We start from the raw sequence: 19,988 nt of genomic DNA on the forward strand, positions 1-19,988 counted from the left end.
TGTGTGTGTGTGTGTGTGTGTGTGTGTGTGTGTGTGTAACAGTTGGACTTGAACAGCTGTGGGTTGAAGTTTGGAGGGAAACAGCTGTGTGTGTGTGTGTGTGTGTGTGTGTGTGTGTGTGTGTGTGTGTGTGTGTGTGTGTGTGTAACAGCTAGACTTAAACAGCTGTGGGTTGAAGTTTGGAGGGAAACAACTCTGGGGAAGCGAGTTCCAGAGAGATGCAGTTCGGGGAATGACAAAATTCTGATAGGCAGAAGTTGTGCAATATGGCTGAGTGACATTCCAGTCATGAGCGCTACCAGATGCCCGTGTAGCACGAGGGAAGGCATGGAGAGGTGGCACCATGGACGCAACTTCGTCTGAGCATTTGCCATAAAAATATCTGTAAAATAATGCAAGGGAGGCAACATTCCTTCTTACTTGCAGGGGAGGTAGTTTATATGTAATGGCAGGGTTGTTAATGATTCTAACAGCTTTGTTCTGAATTTTGTCTAGTTGTCTTAATGCAACCTCTCCACAACCATTCCACAAGGGTGAGCAGTATTCAAGCTGAGAGCGCACATGACTCTTATAAATTATAGCTAACTGCTCATCGGCGAAGAAGTTACGGACTCTGTACAATAATCTAAGTTTCTTTGAGGCGGTTTTAGCAAGTGATCTGACATGAGAGGTCCAGCTGAGGGCACTGTTAAGTGAGACACCAAGAATTTCAATACTTTTGGTGATGAGAATATTCGTAGCACTGAAGGTAATGTACGAATCTGGCAATATCTGTCTATTAGTAAACTGTATATATTTAGTTTTACTAGCATTAAAAGAGACAAGGTTGTTTTGTCCCCATTCACTGATTGTAGATAGATCTTGATTTATGGAGATGGCTGTACTGAGTTGAGAGGTAGAGATATTAGACTTTGTAAATGGATGTCTGAGTGTGAATGAACTATGTAGTGTTGAGTCATCTGCATATGAGTGGATGGGATTGTGGGTGACAGATTGGAGATCATTAATATGAACCAGGAATAGGGTTGGTGCCAGTACTGATCCCTGCAGCACGCCGGCGTTGAGTGGAAATTGGAATATACATTATCTACTTTTACTCTTATTTTCCTGTCACTGAGATATGAGGAAATCAAAGGAACAAAAGACGTTAGTCCATAGCAAGGGAGTTTGGACAGCAGGGAACGGTGCCATACTCTGTCAAAAGCTTTAGAAATATCCAGGGCTACTGCATGAGTTTCTCCATGTAGGTCAATTGACTGATGGATGGTATGAATTAGGAGACTGAGTATGTCAATGGTGGATCTTTCGTGGCAATAACAATATTGTCCATCACTAATTAAGCTGTTGGATTCAAGATGTTTAACAATGTGCTTATTAATTAAAATTTCAAATACTTTACCAAGAGAAGATGTGACAGCTATTGGTCTGTAATCAGATGTCTTAAAACCTCAATAGCATCGCTCAATCTTTTATATATTACGCTATACAAACACCGTTGATAATAAACCTACACAAACCACCTACAATCGAATGTTATACCATACAAAATAAATCACTTAGGAAGAGGTGTGAAGAAACCTATGCCGCACAAATTTCGCACAGGTAAAGGCGGAGGACATGCCCGTGCCCACTAACACCCCGCCCTTCACTGCAGCATCCAGGAGCCGTCCCCAGCACACACAGGCGGCACCCAGCGGCACCTCACGCTACTACACGATGGCGGGAGAACTGCTGACGAAGGCCTACGTGGGCGGGAGGTGGGTGGCGGGGCGTGGAGGTACCTTCCCTGTATATGATCCAGCTACAGGGGAAGAGATTGCAAAGGTGGCTGACTGCACTGTGGACGATGTGAAGGAAGCCATTGGTAGGTGATTAATTTTATGTAGTTATTGTGTGTGTGTGTGTGTGTGTGTGTGTGTGTGTGTGTGTGAGAGAGAGAGAGAGAGAGAGAGAGAGAGAGAGACAAAGAGGAAAGGTTTGTACGTGTGTGTGTGTGTGTGTGTGTGTGAGAGAGAGAGAGAGAGAGAGAGAGAGAGATAGGAAGAGAGAGAGAGATAGGAAGAGAGAGAAAGATAGAGACAGACAGACAGACTGACAGACAAAGAGGAAAGGTTTGTACGTGTGTGTGTGTGTGTGTGAGAGAGAGAGAGAGAGAGAGATGGGAAGAGAGAGAAAGATAGAGACAGACAGACAGACAGACAGACAAAGAGGAAAGGTTTGTACGTGTGTGTTGTGTGTGTGTGTGTGTGTGTGTGTGTGTGTGTGTGTGTGTGTGTGTGTGTGTGTGTGTGTGTGCGACAGACACACACAGAGACTAACGCGTGTGTTTGTGCGACAGAGAGTGCCAGTGGGGCGTTCGAGGTGTGGAGAAAGACAACAGCGAAGGAGAGAGCTGCCGTGCTGACGCGGGTTCGAGACCAACTAATCAAAGAAAAGGATAACATGGCCACTATACTGACCAGGGAGAATGTGAGTAGGTTGCTATCTATCTATCTGTCTATCTATCTATTTACCTATCTCTCTCTCTGTCTGTCGATCTATCTTTCCATCCGTCCATCTATTTCTCTCTCTCTCTCTCTCTCTCTCTCTCTCTCTCTCTCTCTACGTTTATCTTTCTATCGATGCCTATCTATCTATCTCTGTCTATCTATCTCTTTATCTATCTATCTGTCTGTTTACCCATCTGTCTATCTATCTGTCTATCTGTCTATCTATCTATCTATCTATCTATCTATCATTTTATTGTATTTTTTTTCCGTATTTTCTTATGGCGTGAGTTGGTAAAGGAAGCTCCCTAACACCTTTTCTTAGGCGATTTATTTTGCTTAATACACCTTACTGTCCTCTTCTGTGTTACATAAATCCTTCCAATATCGCCATACTCTGCATAATGCTCCCTAACACCTTTTCCTAAGCGATTTATTTTGCTTGTTACACCTTACTGTCCTCTTCTGTGTTACATAAATCCTTCCAATATCGCCATACTCTGCATAAAGCTCCCTAACACCTTTTCCTAAGCGATTTATTTTGTTTATTACACCTTACTGTCCTCTTCTGTGTTACATAAATCCTTCCAATATCGCCATACTCTGCATAATGCTCCCTAACACCTTTTCCTAAGCGATTTATTTTGCTTGTTACACCTTACTGTCCTCTTCTGTGTTAAATAAATCCTTCCAATATCGCCATACTCTGCATAAAGCTCCCTAACACCTTTTCCTAAGCGATTTATTTTTCTTATTACACCTTACTGTCCTCTTCTGTGTTACATAAATCTTTCGAATATCGCCATACTCTGCATAAAGCTCCCTAACACCTTTTCCTTAGCGATTTATTTTGCTTGTTACACCTTACTGTCCTCTTCTGTGTTACATAAATCCTTCCAATATCGCCATACTCTGCATAAATAACGTACAAAAGGATATTAACCAGCCATATCCCAAAATAAATCGCTAAGGAAGAGGTGTTAGGGAGCGTCAGTCATGCAACAAAGAGATTAGGAACGAAAGGGGATGTGGGGTTCGTAGCATCATTCTTTAAGTGGTTTGGGGGAGTTTAATTTTCTAGGAGAATTTTTTGACTTAGATTAAACTTTAAGGGGTTGATGGTTTCTTTAATATTCTTTGTTCTACATCTCCCCACCTCAAGGGCAAGCCGCTGACGGAGGCGAAAGGGGAGGTGGGGTTCGCAGCGTCGTTCTTTGAGTGGTTTGGGGAGGAGGCGAGGAGGCAGTACGGCGAGGCCATACCCAGCTCAGTGCCCAGCAAGAGGATGATCACTATTAGGCAGCCTGTGGGGGTGGCTGCCCTCATCACGCCTGTAAGTAGCCGGAGTTATAACGTCATCAGTATCATCATCATCATCATCATCATCATAATCATCATCATCAATCATCATCAACAGCAGCAGCAGCATCAATATCATCATCATCATCATCATCATCAACAGCAGCAGCAGCAATCATCATCATCATCATCATCATCATCATCATCATCAATCATCATCATCATCGCCATCATCATCATCATCATCAATCATCATCATCATCGCCATCATCATCATCATCATCATCATCATCAATCATCATCATCATCATCATCAATCATCATCATCATCATCATCATCAATCATCACCATCATCATCATCATCAATCATCATCATCATCGCCATCATCATCATCATCATCATCATCATCATCATCAGCCATTACAAGTCCACAGCTGAACAAAGGCCTCCCTCAACCTTCTCCACGAATTCCTTGACTGAGCCAATCTTTGCCACGTTTTCCTTGCAAATTTCTCTATCTCATCCCTCCACCTCCTGTCTGGCCTTTTTCTGCTACGCTTACAATCTCTTTGAGTCTAGTCAGCCTCTTGTTCCATCGGTTATCCCTTATTCTTACCACATGACCTGCCCACCTCCACATCTGTTCTTTTATAACTTCTGTGTCTTTAACTTTAGTCTGCTCTCTCACCCAAGTTGATCTTTTCCTGTCTCTAAAAGATATTCCCAACATTGACCTTTCCATTGCCCTTTGAGAATGAATTAGTTGATTATCCATCCATTTTGTCAGTTTCCACCTCTTGCAACTGTACGTCAGAGATGGGATTATACGTTGGTTATATACTTTTCGTATCATACATATTGGCAAGCTACTGTTCATGATCTCTCTCTCTCTCTCTCTCTCTACCTATCTATCTATTTGTCTATCTATCCATCCATCTGTCTATCTATCTATCTATCTTTATATACTTTTCGTATCATACATATTGGCAAGCTACTGTTCATGATCTCTCTCTCTCTCTCTCTCTCTCTCTCTCTCTCTCTCTCTCTCTCTACCCGTCTATCTATCTATCTATCTATCTATTTTTTTCAGTGGAACTTCCCTATCGGCATGGTGGGTAGGAAGGTGGCTGCCGCTCTTGCTGCTGGCTGCACATGTGTCCTAAAACCCGCCGAGGACACGCCACTCACCGCCCTCGCATTTGCTAAGGTGGGTGCATATATGGGGGGGGGGGAGGGACGCCTTCATGTGGTGGTACTGATATAGTCTGGTTTCTCCACTGCCAGGATGTATGGCCGTTTCTCAGTTTTCGTTTCCTAGGCGATTTATTTTGGTTATTACACCTGACAACTCTGTTCTGTGTTACATAAATCCTTCCAATATCGCCATACTCTGCATAAAGCTCCCTAACACCTTTTCCTAAGCGATTTATTTTGCTTATTACACCTTACTGTCCTCTTCTGTGTTACATAAATCCTTCCAATATCGCCATACTCTGTATAAAGCTCCCTAACACCTTTTCCTAAGCGATTTATTTTGTTTATTACACCTTACTGTCCTCTTCTGTGTTACATAAATCCTTCCAATATCGCCATACTCTGCATAAAGCTCCCTAACACCTTTTCCTAAGCGATTTATTTTGCTTATTACACCTTACTGTCCTCTTCTCTGTTACATAAATCCTTCCAATATCCCCATACTCTACATAAAGCTCCCTAACACCTTTTCCTAAGTGATTTATTTTGCTTATTACACCTTACTGTCCTCTTCTGTGTTACATAAATCCTTCCAATATCGCCATACTCTACATAAAGCTCCCTAACAACTTTTCCTAAGCGATTTATTTTGCTTATTACACCATACTGTCCTCTTCTGTGTTACATAAATCCTTCCAATATCGCCATACTCTGCATAAAGCTCCCTAACACCTTTTCCTAAGCGATTTATTTTGCTTATTACACCTTACTGTCCTCTTCTGTGTTACATAAATCATTCCAATATCGCCATACTCTACATAAAGCTCCCTAACACCTTTTCCTAAGCGATTTATTTTGCTTATTACACCTTACTGTCCTCTTCTGTGTTACATAAATCCTTCCAATATCGCCATACTCTGCATAAAGCTCCCTAACACCTTTTCCTAAGCGATTTATTTTGCTTATTACACCTTACTGTCCTCTTCTGTGTTACATAAATCCTTCCAATATCGCCATACTCTGCATAAAGCTCCCTAACACCTTTTCCTAAGCGATTTATTTTGTTTATTACACCTTACTGTCCTCTTCTGTGTTACATAAATCCTTCCAATATCGCCATGCTCTGCATGAAGCTCCCTAACACCTTTTCCTAAGCGATTTATTTTGCTTATTACACCTTACTGTCCTCTTCTGTGTTACATAAATCCTTCCAATATCGCCATACTCTGCATAAAGCTCCCTAACACCTTTTCCTAAGCGATTTATTTTGCTTATTACACCTTACTGTCCTCTTCTGTGTTACATAAATCCTTCCAATATCGCCATACTCTGCATAAAGCTCCCTAACACCTTTTCCTAAGCGATTTATTTTGTTTATTACACCTTACTGTCCTCTTCTGTGTTACATAAATCCTTCCAATATCGCCATACTCTGCATGAAGCTCCCTAACACCTTTTCCTAAGCGATTTATTTTGCTTATTACACCTTACTGTCCTCTTCTGTGTTACATAAATCCTTCCAATATCGCCATACTCTGCCTAAAGCTCCCTAACACCTTTTCCTAAGCGATTTATTTTCCTTATTACACCTTACTGTCCTCTTCTGTGTTACATAAATCCTTCCAATATCGCCATACTCTGCCTAAAGCTCCCTAACACCTTTTCCTAAGCGATTTATTTTCCTTATTACACCTTACTGTCCTCTTCTGTGTTACATAAATCCTTCCAATATCGCCATACTCTGCATAAAGCTCCCTAACACCTTTTCCTAAGCGATTTATTTTGCTTATTACTTCTTACTGTCCTCTTCTGTGTTACATAAATCCTTCCAATATCGCCATACTCTGCATAAAGCTCCCTAACACCTTTTCCTAAGCGATTTATTTTGCTTATTACACCTTACTGTCCTCTTCTGTGTTACATAAATCCTTCCAATATCGCCATACTCTGCATAAAGCTCCCTAACACCTTTTCCTAAGCGATTTATTTTGCTTATTACACCTTACTGTCCTCTTCTGTGTTACATAAATCCTTCCAATATCGCCATACTCTGCATAAAGCTCCCTAACACCTTTTCCTAAGCGATTTATTTTGCTTATTACACCTTACTGTCCTCTTCTGTGTTACATAAATCCTTCCAATATCGCCATACTCTGCATAAATAACGTACAAAAGGATATTATCCAGCCATGTCCAAAAATAAATAAATCTCATCCTCGGCCTCCCCCTCACTCTTCCCCCCACCACCTCATTCACATACACTCTCCTAGTTAGTCTCTCACTCTCCATCCCCCCAACTTACACCCCCCTCTCTCATATACCTCTCCACTCCATCCCTCCATCTCATCCTTGGCCTCCCTCTCCCTCTCTCATATACCACTCCACTCCATCCCTCCATCTGACAGGGAAGGAGCCTAAGAGCCTTAACACCTTTTCTTAACTGACTTAGGCGTGTTCTTCAAGGTGTGTGAGTCAGCCGGGGTGCCTGCTGGTGTGGTGAATGTGGTACCCTGCTCACGGGCGAGGGTGCAGGAGGTTGGTGCTGCCCTCACCGAGTCGCCAAAGATCCAAGTCCTCTCTTTCACTGGATCTACTGCTGTTGGCCAGGTTAGTTACACATGCATATAATAATACATATGTACGTGCATACATAAATACATACATACATGCGCTCAATCATACATACATACATACATACATGCATACATACACTCATACAATGACCTACGCATACCGTGCACACACACACTTATTGTTACTGTTATTAAAACTTCCCACACCTATGTGGAAAGATTTAATATTCTTGTCAATATTATTATTATTATTATTATCATTATTATTATTATTATTATTATTATTATTATTATTACTATTACTATTACTATTATTATTATTATAACTTATTATAAAATAGCTATATATCACCGGCTGTTTGTCCTAGAGCCTTACAACCGTGTCACTAGTGGTCCAGGTGTCCACACTTTTTGGGCCAAATATGGCGTCAGTGGGTGCAGCTGATCTGCGTACAGGTATATTATCAGCACCACAGAACAGTGAGTCAGCCACGCAGTCTCAAGAACCGCTTAAGTCAGCAGCTGACATTTGACACCAATACAGCCTGTGATGACCTAAGGTGACCTGCACAAGATCAGTCACCTTGACCTCAAGGTGAAGGATTAAAGCCAGAGCAGCACACTTGGTGGACTTATAGACTGTGATGACCTAAGGTGACCTGCACCAGATCAGTCACCTTGACCTCAAGGTGCCTTTATAGCTCGGCTTCTGGTAGGCAATGACTGGCACAAGTTTGTCTATCAAAATTGTCCCTGGACTGTTTTACGGTGGTCTAGTGATTATTATTATTATTATTATTATTATTATTTGTGTTGTTGTTGTTATTAATATTATTAGTACAACTGCCACTACTCATATTACTACTACTGCTGCCACTACTACTACTACTACTACTACTACTACTACTACTACCACCACCACCACCACCACCACAACCACTGCCAATCTTTCAGTGGCTGTATTCCCGGTGTGGGCAAACTCTCAAGAAACTCTCCTTGGAACTGGGGGGCGACGCTCCCTTCATCGTCTTCCCCTCAGCCAACATGGACAAGGCCGTGGGGGGCGCCATGGCCTCGAAGTTCAGAAATACAGGACAGGTGAGAAGGACAGGTGGACCCATAGCACTATAAGGCACTATACTACACCATACCCTCACCATACCTTCATCACATCATCATACCACACGATACCACCATACCATACCTCACCATACCGTCACCATACCACCATACCACATATACACCTTACTCTACACACACCACTAAACATGTAGACTCATACATCACCATAAGGCACCATACTACACCATACCTTCACCATACCACCATACCACAAGACACTATACCACACCATACCTTCACCATACCACCATACCACAAGACACTATACTACACCATACCCTCACCATACCACCATACCACAAGACACTATACTACACCATACCTTCACCATACCACCATACAACAAGACACTACACTATACTACACCATACCTTCACCATACCACCATACCACAAGACACTATACTACACCATACCTTCACCATACCACCATACCACAAGACACTATACTACACCATACCTTCACCATACCACCATACCACAAGACACTATACTACACCATACCTTCACCATACCACCATACCACAAGGCACTATACTACACCATACCTTCACCATACCACCATAACACAAGACACTATACTACACCATACCTTCACCATACCACCATAACACAAGACACTATACTACACCATACCTTCACCATACCATCATACCACAAGACACTATACTACACCATACCACCATACCACAAGGCACTATACTACACCATACCTTCACCATACCACCGTAACACAAGACACTATACTACACCATACCCTCACCATACCATCATACCACAAGACACTATACTACACCATACCTTCACCATACCACCATACCACAAGACACTACTACACCATACCTTCACTATATCACCATACCACAAGACACTACTACACCATACCTTCACTATATCACCATACCACAAGACACTACTACACCATACCTTCACCATACCACAACACCACCATACCACCACCATACCGCACCATACCGTCACCATACCACATATTCGCCTCACTCTTCACCACACCACTAAATATCTCACTACAACTATACTATCATCACCACCACCATACCACACAACACCATACCACCATACCACCACCATACCACATACACACCTCACTCTACATCACAATACCATAGCACCACCATACCACCACTATACCACCATACCACCACCACACCACTACCATACCACCACCATACCACACACCACAGTCACACACCACTCCACACCACAACGTTAGTATATTACCAAATATCATACCACCACACTACCACACCAGAATAATACCACACCACCACCACATCACAAACCACACCACAAACCACGCCACACCACACCACCACCACACCACTACCACACCACACCACACCACACCGCAAACCACACCACTAACACACCACAAACCACACCACTACCACACCACACCACAAACCACACCACTACCACACCACACCACAAACCATACCACACCACAAACCGCACCACACCACAACACTACTACACCACAAACCACACCACACCACCACCACACCACATCACTACCACACCACACCACACCACTACCACACCACACCACCATCATACCACACCATTATCATCCTACACTAACCTAACCCAGCCTAAGAAATATTAAGGTTCCTAGAATTCTTCTTAAAATCTTTTCCTAAGCGATTTATTTTGTTTATTACACCTTACTGTCCTCTTCTGTGTTATATAAATCCTTCCAATATCGCCATACTCTGCATAAAGCTCCCTAACACCTTTTCCTAAGCGATTTATTTTGTTTATTACACCTTACTGTCCTCTTCTGTGTTACATAAATCCTTCCAATATCGCCATACTCTGCATAAAGCTCCCTGACACCTTTTCCTAAGCGATTTATTTTGTTTATTACACCTTACTGTCCTCTTCTGTGTTATATAAATCCTTCCAATATCGCCATACTCTGCATAAAGCTACCTAACACCTTTTCCTAAGCGATTTATTTTGCTTATTACACCTTACTGTCCTCTTCTGTGTTACATAAATCCTTCCAATATCGCCATACTCTGCATAAAGCTCCCTAACACCTTTTCCTAAGCGATTTATTTTGCTTATTACACCTTACTGTCCTCTTCTGTGTTACATAAATCCTTCCAATATCGCCATACTCTGCATAAAGCTCCCTAACACCTTTTCCTAAGCGATTTATTTTGCTTATTACACCTTACTGTCCTCTTCTGTGTTACATAAATCCTTCCAATATCGCCATACTCTGCATAAAGCTCCCTAACACCTTTTCCTAAGCGATTTATTTTGCTTATTACACCTTACTGTCCTCTTCTGTGTTACATAAATCCTTCCAATATCGCCATACTCTGCATAAAGCTCCCTAACACCTTTTCCTAAGCGATTTATTTTGCTTATTACACCATACTGTCCTCTTCTGTGTTACATAAATCCTTCCAATATCGCCATACTCTGCATAAAGCTCCCTAACACCTTTTCCTAAGCGATTTATTTTGTTTATTACACCTTACTGTCCTCTTCTGTGTTACATAAATCCTTCCAATATCGCCATACTCTGCATAAAGCTCCCTAACACCTTTTCCTAAGCGATTTATTTTGCTTATTACACCTTACTGTCCTCCTCTGTGTTATATAAATCCTTCCAATATCGCCATACTCTGCATAAAGCTCCCTAACACCTTTTCCTAAGCGATTTATTTTGCTTATTACACCTTACTGTCCTCTTCTGTGTTACATAAATCCTTCCAATATCGCCATACTCTGCATAAAGCTCCCTAACACCTTTTCGTAAGCGATTTATTTTGTTTATTACAACTTACTGTCCTCTTCTGTGTTACATAAATCCTTCCAATATCGCCATACTCTGCATAAAGCTCCCTAACACCTTTTCCTAAGCGATTTATTTTGTTTATTACACCTTACTGTCCTCTTCTGTGTTATATAAATCCTTCCAATATCGCCATACTCTGCATAAAGCTCCCTAACACCTTTTCCTAAGCGATTTATTTTGTTTATTACACCTTACTATCCTCTTCTGTGTTACATAAATCCTTCCAGTATCGCCATACTCTGCATAAAGCTCCCTAACACCTTTTCCTAAGCGATTTATTTTGCTTATTACACCTTACTGTCCTCTTCTGTATTACATAAATCCTTCCAATATCGCCATACTCTGCATAAAGCTCCCTAACACCTTTTCCTAAGCGATTTATTTTGTTTATTACACCTTACTGTCCTCTTCTGTGTTACATAAATCCTTCCAATATCGCTATACTCTGCATAAAGCTCCCTAACACCTTTTCCTAAGCGATTTATTTTGCTTATTACACCTTACTGTCCTCTTCTGTGTTAAATAAATCCTTCCAATATCGCCATACTCTGCATAAAGCTCCCTAACACCTTTTCCTAAGCGATTTATTTTGTTTATTACACCTTACTGTCCTCTTCTGTGTTACATAAATCCTTCCAATATCGCCATACTCTGCATAAAGCTCCCTAACATCTTTTCCTAAGCGATTTATTTTGCTTATTACACCTTACTGTCCTCTTCTGTGTTACATAAATCCTTCCAATATCGCCATACTCTGCACAAAGCTCCCTAACACCTTTTCCTAAGCGATTTATTTTGTTTATTACACCTTACTGTCCTCTTCTGTGTTACATAAATCCTTCCAATATCGCCATACTCTGCATAAAGCTCCCTAACACCTTTTCCTAAGCGATTTATTTTGCTTATTACACCTTACTGTCCTCTTCTGTGTTACATAAATCCTTCCAATATCGCCATACTCTGCATAAAGCTCCCTAACACCTTTTCCTAAGCGATTTATTTTGCTTATTACACCTTACTGTCCTCTTCTGTGTTACATAAATCCTTCCAATATCGCCATACTCTGCATAAAGCTCCCTAACACCTTTTCCTAAGCGATTTATTTTGTTTATTACACCTTACTGTCCTCTTCTGTGTTACATAAATCCTTCCAATATCGCCATACTCTGCATAAAGCTCCCTAACACCTTTTCCTAAGCGATTTATTTTGCTTATTACACCTTACTGTCCTCTTCTGTGTTACATAAATCCTTCCAATATCGCCATACTCTGCATAAAGCTCCCTAACACCTTTTCCTAAGCGATTTATTTTGCTTATTACACCTTACTGTCCTCTTCTGTGTTACATAAATCCTTCCAATATCGTCATACTCTGCATAAAGCTCCCTAACACCTTTTCCTAAGCGATTTACTTTGTTTATTACACCTTACTGTCCTCTTCTGTGTTACATAAATCCTTCCAATATCGCCATACTCTGCATAAAGCTCCCTAACACCTTTTCCTAAGCGATTTATTTTGCTTATTACACCTTACTGTCCTCTTCTGTGTTACATAAATCCTTCCAATATCGCCATACTCTGCATAAAGCTCCCTAACACCTTTTCCTAAGTGATTTATTTTGTTTATTACACCTTACTGTCCTCTTCTGTGTTACATAAATCCTTCCAATATCGCCATACTCTGCATAAAGCTCCCTAACACCTTTTCCTAAGCGATTTATTTTACTTGTTACACCTTACTGTCCTCTTCTGTGTTACATAAATCCTTCTAATATCGCCATACTCTGCATAAAGCTCCCTAACACCTTTTCCTAAGCGATTGTGTTACATAAATCCTTCCAATATCGCCATACTCTGCATAATGCTCCCTAACACCTTTTCCTAAGCGATTTATTTTGCTTATTACACCTTACTGTCCTCTTCTGTGTTATATAAATCCTTCCAATATCGCCATCCTCTGCATAAAGCTCCCTAACACTTTTTCCTAAGCGATTTATTTTGCTTATTACACCTTACTGTCCTCTTCTGTGTTACATAAATCCTTCCAATATCGCCATACTCTGCATAAAGCTCCCTAACACCTTTTCCTAAGCGATTTATTTTGTTTATTACACCTTACTGTCCTCTTCTGTGTTACATAAATCCTTCCAATATCGCCATACTCTGCATAAAGCTCCCTAACACCTTTTCCTAAGCGATTTATTTTGTTTATTACACCTTACTGTCCTCTTCTGTGTTACATAAATCCTTCCAATATCGCCATACTCTGCATAAAGCTCCCTAACACCTTTTCCTAAGCGATTTATTTTGCTTATTACACCTTACTGTTCTCTTCTTTGTTACATAAATCCTTCCGATATCGCCATACTCTGCATAAAGCTCCCTGACACCTTTTCCGAAGCGATTTATTTTGCATATTACACCTTACTGTCCTCTTCTGTGTTACATAAATCCTTCCAATATCGCCATACTCTGCATAAAGCTCCCTAACACCTTTTCCTAAGCGATTTATTTTGCTTATTACACCTTACTGTCCTCTTCTGTGTTACATAAATCCTTCCAATATCGCCATACTCTGCATAAAGCTCCCTAACACCTTTTCCTAAGCGATTTATTTTGCTTATTACACCTTACTGTCCTCCTCTTTGTTATATAAATCCTTCCAATATCGCCATACTCTGCATAAAGCTCCCTAACACCTTTTCCTAAGCGATTTATTTTGCTTATTACACCTTACTGTCCTCTTCTGTGTTACATAAATCCTTCCAATATCGCCATACTCTGCATAAAGCTCCCTAACACCTTTTCCTAAGCGATTTATTTTGCTTGTTACACCTTACTGTCCTCCTCTGTGTTATATAAATCCTTCCAATATCGCCATACTCTGCATAAAGCTCCCTAACACCTTTTCCTAAGCGATTTATTTTGCTTATTACACCTTACTGTCCTCTTCTGTGTTATATAAATCCTTCCAATATCGCTATACTCTGCATAAAACTCCCTAACACCTTTTCCTAAGCGATTTATTTTGTTTGTTACACCTTACTGTCCTCTTCTGTGTTACATAAATCCTTCCAATATCGCCATACTCTGCATAAAGCTCCCTAACACCTTTTCCTAAGCGATTTATTTTGCTTATTACACCTTACTGTCCTCTTCTGTGTTACATAAATCCTTCCAATATCGTCATACTCTGCATAAAGCTTCCTAACACCTTTTCCTTAGCGATTTATTTTGTTTATTACACCTTACTGTCCTCTTCTGTGTTACATAAATCCTTCCAATATCGCCATACTCTGCATAAAGCTCCCTAACACCTTTTCCTAAGCGATTTATTTTGCTTGTTACACCTTACTGTCCTCTTCTGTGTTGCATAAATCCTTCCAATATCGCCATACTCTGCATAAAGCTCCCTAACACCTTTTCCTAAGCGATTTACTTTGTTTATTACACCTTACTGTCCTCTTCTGTGTTACATAAATCCTTCCAATATCGCCATACTCTGCATAATGCTCCCTAACACCTTTTCCTAAGCGATTTATTTTGCTTATTACACCTTACTGTCCTCTTCTGTGTTACATAAATCCTTCCAATATCGCCATACTCTGCATAAAGCTCCCTAACACCTTTTCCTAAGCGATTTATTTTGCTTATTACACCTTACTGTCCTCTTCTGTGTTACATAAATCCTTCCAATATCGCCATACTCTGCATAAAGCTCCCTAACACCTTTTCCTAAGCGATTTATTTTGTTTATTACACCTTACTGTCCTCTTCTGTGTTACATAAATCCTTCCAATATCGCCATACTCTGCATAAAGCTCCCTAACACCTTTTCCTAAGCGATTTATTTTGCTTATTACACCTTACTGTCCTCTTCTGTGTTACATAAATCCTTCCAATATCGCCATACTCTGCATAAAGCTCCCTAACACCTTTTCCTAAGTGATTTATTTTGCTTATTACACCTTACTGTCCTCTTCTGTGTTACATAAATCCTTCCAATATCGCCATACTCTGCATAAAGCTCCCTAACACCTTTTCCTAAGCGATTTATTTTGCTTATTACACCTTACTGTCCTCTTCTGTGTTACATAAATCCTTCCAATATCGCCATACTCTGCATAAAGCTCCCTAACACCTTTTCCTAAGCGATTTATTTTGCTTATTACACCTTACTGTCCTCTTCTGTGTTACATAAATCCTTCCAATATCGTCATACTCTGCATAAAGCTCCCTAACACCTTTTCCTAAGCGATTTATTTTGCTTATTACACCTTACTGTCCTCTTCTGTGTTACATAAATCCTTCCAATATCGCCATACTCTGCATAAAGGTCCCTAACACCTTTTCCTAAGCGATTTATTTTGCTTATTACACCTTACTGTCCTCTTCTGTGTTACATAAATCCTTCCAATATCGCCATACTCTGCATAAAGCTCCCTAACACCTTTTCCTAAGCGATTTATTTTGCTTATTACACCTTACTGTCCTCTTCTGTGTTACATAAATCCTTCCAATATCGTCATACTCTGCATAAAGCTCCCTAACACCTTTTCCTAAGCGATTTATTTTGCTTATTACACCTTACTGTCCTCTTCTGTGTTACATAAATCCTTCCAATATCGCCATACTCTGCATAAAGGTCCCTAACACCTTTTCCTAAGCGATTTATTTTGCTTATTACACCTTACTGTCCTCTTCTGTGTTACATAAATCCTTCCAATATCGCCATACTCTGCATAAAGCTCCCTAACACCTTTTCCTAAGCGATTTATTTTGCTTATTACACCTTACTGTCCTCCTCTGTTATATAAATCCTTCCAATATCGCCATACTCTGCATAAAGCTCCCTAACACCTTTTCCTAAGCGATTTATTTTGCTTATTACACCTTACTGTCCTCCTCTGTGTTATATAAATCCTTCCAATATCGCCATACTCTGCATAAAGCTCCCTAACACCTTTTCCTAAGCGATTTATTTTGCTTATTACACCTTACTGTCCTCTTCTGTGTTACATAAATCCTTCCAATATCGCTATACTCTGCATAAAGCTCCCTAACACCTTTTCCTAAGCGATTTATTTTGCTTATTACACCTTACTGTCCTCTTCTGTGTTACATAAATCCTTCCAATATCGCCATACTCTACATAAAGCTCCCTAACACCTTTTCCTAAGCGATTTATTTTGCTTATTACACCTTTCTGTCCTCTTCTGTGTTACATAAATCCTTCCAATATCGCCATACTCTACATAAAGCTCCCTAACACCTTTTCCTAAGCGATTTATTCTACTTATTACACCTTACTGTCTGTGTTACATAAATCCTTCCAATATCGCCATACTCTGCATAAAGCTCCCTAACACCTTTTCCTAAGCGATTTATTTTGCTTGTTACACCTTACTGTCCTCTTTGTGTTACATAAATCCTTCCAATATCGCCATACTCTGCATAAAGCTCCCTAACACCTTTTCCTAAGCGATTTATTTTGCTTATTACACCTTACTGTCGTCTTCTGTGTTACATAAATCCTTCCAATATCGCCATACACTGCATAAATAACGTACAAAAGGGTATTAACTCGCCATATCCAAAAACAAATCGCTAAGGAAGAGGTGTTAGGGAGCTTCCTTACCTAGCACCTTTTCCCTAGCGATTTATTTTTGGATATGGTCGGTTAATATCCTTTTGTACGTTATTTATGCAGAGTATGGCGATATTGGAAGGATTTATGGAACACAAAGAGGACAGTAAGGTGTAATAAGCAAAATAAATCGCTTAGGAAAAGGTGTTAGAGATCTTTATGCAGAGTATGGCGATATTGGAAGGATTTATGTAACACAGAAGAGGACAGTAAGGTGTAACAAGCAAAATAAATCGCTTACGAAAAGATGTTAGAGATCTTTATGCAGAGTATGGCGATATTGGAAGGATTTATGTAACACAGACAGTAAGGTGTAATAAGCAGAATAAATCGCTTAGGAAAAGGTGTTAGGGAGCTTTATGTAGAGTATGGCGATATTGGAAGGTTTTATGTAACACAGACAGTAAGGTGTAATAAGCAAAATAAATCGTTTAGGAAAAGGTGTTAGGGAGCTTTATGCAGTGCATGGCGATATTGGAATAACTTGTATTACACAGAATAAGACAGTAAGGTGCAATAAGCAGAATAAATCGCTTGGGAACAGGTGTTAGGGGATACGAATTCTTGCTATTCCAGACCTGCGTGACGGCCAACCGGATTTTCGTGCATGAGTCAATCCACGACGAATTTGTGAAGAGATTTAGTGAGGCGATGTCCAAGGAACTGCGGATAGGGCAAGGACTGGAGGCTGGGGTGAATCAGGGCCCGCTTATCAACAAGAGGCAATATGACAGGGTTAGTAGCTGTTATTATTATTATTATTATTACTATTATTATTATTATTATCATTATTATTATTATTATTGTTATTATTATTATTATTATTATTATTATTATTATTATTATTATTACTACTACTACTACTACTATTACTACTACAACTACTGCTACTACTACAACTACTACTACTGTTACTACTACTACTACTACTGCTATTACTATTACTACTACTAGTACTACTACTACTATTACTACTACAACTACTACTACTACTACCACCACCATCACCACCCCACCACCACCACCACTACTACCACTACAACTAACCCCCCATCCCTTTCCAAACGCAGCTGGTTAAGATGGTGGATGAGTCGGTGGCGGCGGGTGCTAAGGTAGTGAGGGGGGGTAAATCGCCAGGTGGACTGTATTACGCACCGACCCTACTCATCGACGTGACTCCCAGCATGCCCATAGCTAGGCAGGAGATATTTGGACCAGTGGCGGCCATATTGAAATTTAAAACAGAAGAAGAGGTGATTCGGATGGCCAATGCTACTGATATGGGCCTGGCAGGTGGGTATGTTGTTTGAATGGACGGGGGTTCGATCCTACAGTAGACTTTGACATTATTATTGTTATTGTTATTATTATTATTATTATTATTATTATTATTACTACTACTACTACTACTACTACTACTGCTACTACTACTACTATTAAACTCTAACTTATTATTATTATTATTATTATTATTATTACTGCTACTACTACTACCACTATTACTACTACTACTACTACTACTACTACTACTATTACTTAAAAATTGCCATCTCTCCATACTGAATGCTGATATTTGCTCCTAGTCACGAAGAAGTGCTATGGAGAGGTTAGGAAGGTGTACTGCTGTTGGAATGGACGGGGGCTCGATCGTTCACTCTAACTTGGCCTAAAATTGCCATCTCTCCATCTTGAATGTTGAGTTATAGCATTTAATGGCGCTGGCGGAGGTATGCTGTCTCTGAGCATTATTATTATTATTATTATTATTACTATCCCTATTTTTATTATTATTATTATTATTATTACAGTATTATTACCACAACTGCTACTACTACTGCTGCTGCTGCTACTACAGCTGCTACCACTATCACTATTACTACTACTACTACTGCTACTACCTACTACTACTACATTCATTATTATTATCGTCATCATCATTTATACCACCTCCCTTCCTTTCTCCCTTTCTTCCTTCCTTCCTTCCTCTCTCCCTTCCTTTCTTCCTTTCTCCCTTCCTTCCTTTATTCATTCATTCATATCTTCCCTCCTCCCTTCCTGCCTTCATTCCTTTTCCTTCCTTCCTTTCTTTCTTTCTTCCTTCCATCCTTTCTTCCTTCATATATTTTCTCCCTCCTCCCGTCCTTCCTTCCTTCATATCTTCCCTCCTTTCATTCTTTCTTCCTCCCTTCATTCATTCACTCACGCCTTTCTTCCTTCTTTCCTCCCTCCTTCCCTCCTCCCTACCTTCCTTTCTCCCTCCTCCCTCACTTCCTTCTCTCTCTCTCTCTCTCTCTCTCAGGGTACTTTTACTCCAACGACCTCAGTCAGATATGGCGTGTGAGTGAGGCCTTCCTTCCTTTCTCCCTTGCTACTTTCCTCCCTCCCTACCTTCTTTCTTCCCTCCCTGCCTCCCTCCCTCTCTCACTTCCTTCTCTCTCTCTCTCTCAGGGTACTTCTACTCCAACGACCTCAGTCAGATATGGCGTGTGACTGAGGCCCTGCAGGTGGGGATGGTGGGGGTGAATGAGCCGATGGTGTCTACGTGCGAGGCGCCTTTTGGAGGGGTGAAGCGGTCTGGCCTGGGCAAAGAGGGCTCGAAATACGGTCTGGATGAATATACGGACCTAAAGTACATCTGTTTTGGTATCTAAGGGTGTAGTGGCTTGCAGACGCCCTTCGAAGCTCCCTGACACCTTTTCCTGACCGATTTATTTCAGAAGAGGGCTCAAAATATGGTCTGGATGAATATACGGACCTAAAGTACATCTGTTTTGGTATCTAGGGGGTGTAGTGGTCTGCAGACGCCCCTAACATCTTTTCCTGACCGATTTAT

The 19,988-nt window shown here is 40.6% G+C and overlaps 1 protein-coding gene across 1 annotated transcript in view; it reads left to right on the plus strand.

Moving 5' to 3' along the window:
- LOC145396406 (succinate-semialdehyde dehydrogenase, mitochondrial-like) overlaps window positions 1-19,806 on the plus strand; it is a 24,521-nt gene extending 4,715 nt beyond the window's left edge. The window contains exons 2-10 of the mRNA XM_080269797.1: window positions 1,655-1,864; window positions 2,339-2,469; window positions 3,649-3,819; window positions 4,878-4,994; window positions 7,445-7,588; window positions 8,509-8,652; window positions 17,732-17,890; window positions 18,226-18,448; window positions 19,604-19,806. Of these exons, the coding sequence (XP_080125923.1) occupies window positions 1,717-1,864; window positions 2,339-2,469; window positions 3,649-3,819; window positions 4,878-4,994; window positions 7,445-7,588; window positions 8,509-8,652; window positions 17,732-17,890; window positions 18,226-18,448; window positions 19,604-19,806 (1,440 nt within the window). The 5' untranslated portion in view covers window positions 1,655-1,716. The remainder of the gene's footprint in view (window positions 1-1,654; window positions 1,865-2,338; window positions 2,470-3,648; window positions 3,820-4,877; window positions 4,995-7,444; window positions 7,589-8,508; window positions 8,653-17,731; window positions 17,891-18,225; window positions 18,449-19,603) is intronic.
- Window positions 19,807-19,988: the final 182 nt, after the last annotated feature.

Source organism: Coenobita brevimanus, chromosome 37 (assembly GCF_032717465.1).
Source record: "Coenobita brevimanus isolate Jiangsu-jjx chromosome 37, ASM3271746v2, whole genome shotgun sequence".
NCBI lineage: Eukaryota > Metazoa > Arthropoda > Malacostraca > Decapoda > Coenobitidae > Coenobita > Coenobita brevimanus.